We start from the raw sequence: 3,320 nt of genomic DNA on the forward strand, positions 1-3,320 counted from the left end.
AATTCCAAGATTCCCCAGTCTGAAATACCTGTCCTGGGGCTGTCCCTTCCCCTCAAGTTGCTAACTTGGTCGCGACTCCTTTTATAAGCAAACCCCTTGGATGCAGGATCTACATGTTCTGGTTTTTTATTTTATTGACTGACTGATTGATTGATTTATAAAGAGGGGGAAAGAGGGGAGAAAGAGAGGGAGAGAAACATAGATTGGTTGCCTCTCACATGACCCCAACTGGGAACCTGGCCCTCAACCCAGGCATGTGCCCTGATTGGGAATCGAACCAGCAATCTTTTGGTTCGCAGGCCAGCACTCAATCCATTGAGCCACACCAGCCAGGGCCACCTGAAGTTTTTAATCTCACAGCTACTCCTCAGGTCTCATCTTGCATGACCACTTCTGTAGCCTCAGACACCGTGGCCGATACCCGCCTTCTAGAAACTCTCCCTTTGGTTTCTAGATTGACCTCATCCACTACCTGGTTTCAGTTCCCTTTTGTGTGATGATAACAGCCAAGTTTACCACTCCTGAGTTCCGGAGCTCTATAAATGCCCGGTCACTTCCTGGACACCTCTGCCTGGAGGTCCTACAAGCTTGTCAAACTCTGTATATTCAAAGCTGAACCCAACATTTTCCCCCAGCAATCTGGTCTTCTGTTTTGGTAAATGGCACTGCCATCCAATCAATGACCTAAGGTGGAAAATTGGGGTTTTCCTAATTCTTTCCCCACCTCACACATCCAAATGGTTCTCAAGACCTGTTCATCTTGCTCCTTTAGCAGCCCCCTTAGGCCCTGCTCCCAGCCCCTCTGTCCCTGCTTTATTTCCGGCCACGTCATCTCACTAGATTGGCTACATAGCCTCTTAGATGGTCTCCCGCTTTCACTGGCCTCCTTAAACCCCAGCTCTGCAGGGACTGCTGGAGAACTTATTTTAGAACAAAACTCTGACAAGGTGCATCCCTTCCATGACTCCCAGAACACCAGAGTTCGGTCCAAAGTCTGTCATTCCACCCAGGAGGCTCCCCACGCCTTTGTCTTTTCTGTGTCCCTGGGCCTCATCGGCACTTCCCCTCTCACCTTGCTATCTATCCAGCCACGTGGAATTTCTCTTTCCTGGCCCTGGGCACGGGCCCACCTTCCCACTGCCTGAACCTCCTGCGCCTTCTCCGAGATGCCAGTGCTTCCAAAACTTGTTTATCTCCAGAATCACATTGCCACCAGAGTTCTGAGTCTCCCCTCTTTCCCTCCCTGGAGGATCCCAGGAAGAAAACCAGGCCCCTCTGTCATCTCTCCCCCAGGTGAAAAGATTCTGCCCAGCGCTGCTTTTGGTAAAAAACAAAAACAAAAACAATAGGTCTTTTTGTCCGCCTTTTCCAAATATGAAATCATAGCATTGAATGTGCTCTTTCATGCAGCACAGGGGAGATTCTGGCGCACGGCTGTGCTGTGGAACACTGATGCTCCAAGCACAAACCCAGAAGTCACAGCGTGGAGAAGAGAGTCCATGACAACCTCCCCCGACCCCAATGGCTCTCTCTGCCACCACACGCTGGAAGGGCCCACACCTGCCTCTCCAGATTGGGCCTTAATCGGCTGAATCCCCGGTGACTGGGCCGAATGGCCACCCAGCCAGCACCCAGTTCAGTTTACAACCTCACTTCCTTGGTTACTGAACCTCTGTCCCTCTCTAGGCTTCATCCCTGGCAGAATCCAGCCCAAACCAGCCTTTGCAGGGGGCTGGAAACCTGTCCGCAGCCCTGGCACTCAGGGCAAGGAGGCGCACGGGCAACTGCAAAACGAAAGGCTTTTATTGAAGAATATCAAGTAGCCTTGAAGAATTTCAAGGCTGCCGGTGCCTGCCCAACAAGGGCTTCGGGGCCTGGGCCCGAGGGGGCGGGCAGGTAGCCGCGGCCACCCTACCCCGAGCTCCAGAGGGGGAGGTTTCATTGTCTATGCGGGCCGGTCCCCAGGCTCCACTGTCCCGTTCCCTGCCCGCAGAGGGGGTGGCAGCTCGGGAAGGGGGCGACGGGCTGGCCCCTCGAAGTTCAGCGAAGGGGTGTCTGACATCTGGGCTAGGCTGATCTCCGATGCAAGGCGGCCCGCTGGACTGGTGGGTGCACCAGCGCGTGGGCTGGTGGAGCGCGGCGGCCCCTCAGACGTAGTCCTTGCGGTCGTAGGCTGTTCCGGTGCCGGTGCCTGGCCCAGCGGAGCGCGGCGCCGAGTAGAGGATTTTGGCCGGCACATATTTCTTCTCAGACGGCGGGCAGGAGCAACAGAGCAGCGCACCCCCCAGCAGCTGCAGCGCCGCGGCCGCCCAGCCCACATATAGGCCAGAGCCTATCTCGCGCTTCTGCGAATCCGGCACCAGGGGGTTGTAGAAGTCCTGGACGATGGTGTTGGCCGACCAGGACACCGGCACGAGGGTGAGCAGGGCGGCCAGCAAGAAAAGCACGCCCGCCACGATGGTGATTTTTGCCTTGGCAGTGTCATCCTGCACGCAGTTGGTGCACTGCGCGCCGACGAGAGCCACGAGGAGCCCAAAGGCAGCCAGCAGGATGGCGACTACGATGAGGGCTCGGGCCGCCTGCAGGTCCTGCGGCAGCGCCAGCAGCGAGTCGTACACCTTGCACTGCATCTGGCCGGTGCTCTGCACCACGCAGTTCATCCACAGGCCCTCCCAGGTGATCTGTGCTGTGATGATGCTGCTGCCGATGAACGCCGTCACGCGCCACATGGGCAGCGCGCAGCACAGGATGGTGCCCAGCCAGCCCAGCACGGCCAGCGAGGTGCCCGCGATCTCCAGGCCCATGGACATGGCTGCCGCTCCAAAGCCCGCTCTGCCGGGCGGCTCCGGGTGCAGGGACGACGAGGGGCCGCGGCCGCTGGGCCCGGGCAGGAACTGCGGCGCGCCGACCGTCTGACGCCCCGACGGACCGAGGGACGACCGCGCGCTCGCTAACGGCTCCGCGCTGACTGCTCGCGCTGCGGCTGCGTCCGCACCTGCCTGTGGCTTTGTGGGCGGGCGGCGGCGACTGAGCTGGCCCTGACTTGGGGCCAATTGGCCTTAGATTTGTGCCCCGCGCTCCGGCGGGGGCGGGAGGGGCGGGGCCGCGCTCTCCGGGACCTGGGGACAGTGACGTGGCCCCCGCATCCCACCTGGACGCAGCGCGGGCGGGGGAAGGGCGGCGTACCGCTTGGGGGTTGGCGGGCCGCGCGGGCGGGGGCGGGGCCTGGCCTCGGGCCCCCGCTTCTTTCTCTGCTGCCCCGCCGCAGCTCGGAGGCCAAGTCCCCGCGCCCGGCCGGGGTTGGAGCGCAAGTCACAGTC

The 3,320-nt window shown here is 60.0% G+C and overlaps 1 protein-coding gene across 1 annotated transcript; it reads right to left on the minus strand.

The window, feature by feature from the left end:
• Positions 1-1,782: 1,782 nt before the first annotated feature.
• CLDN3 (claudin 3) lies at positions 1,783-3,015 on the minus strand. The gene has a single exon (XM_028513982.2). The coding sequence runs from the start codon at positions 2,808-2,810 to the stop codon at positions 2,148-2,150; it is 663 nt and encodes a 220-aa protein (XP_028369783.1). The 5' UTR covers positions 2,811-3,015; the 3' UTR covers positions 1,783-2,147.
• Between the last annotated feature and the right edge of the window lie 305 nt (positions 3,016-3,320).

The sequence above is a fragment of the Phyllostomus discolor genome, chromosome 3 (genome assembly GCF_004126475.2).
Source record: "Phyllostomus discolor isolate MPI-MPIP mPhyDis1 chromosome 3, mPhyDis1.pri.v3, whole genome shotgun sequence".
NCBI lineage: Eukaryota > Metazoa > Chordata > Mammalia > Chiroptera > Phyllostomidae > Phyllostomus > Phyllostomus discolor.

Bases quoted from the DNA above. Each gene is read 5' to 3' on its own strand.
- CLDN3 (XM_028513982.2), bottom strand. From the start codon at position 2,810: ATGTCCATGGGCCTGGAGATCGCGGGCACCTCGCTGGCCGTGCTGGGC.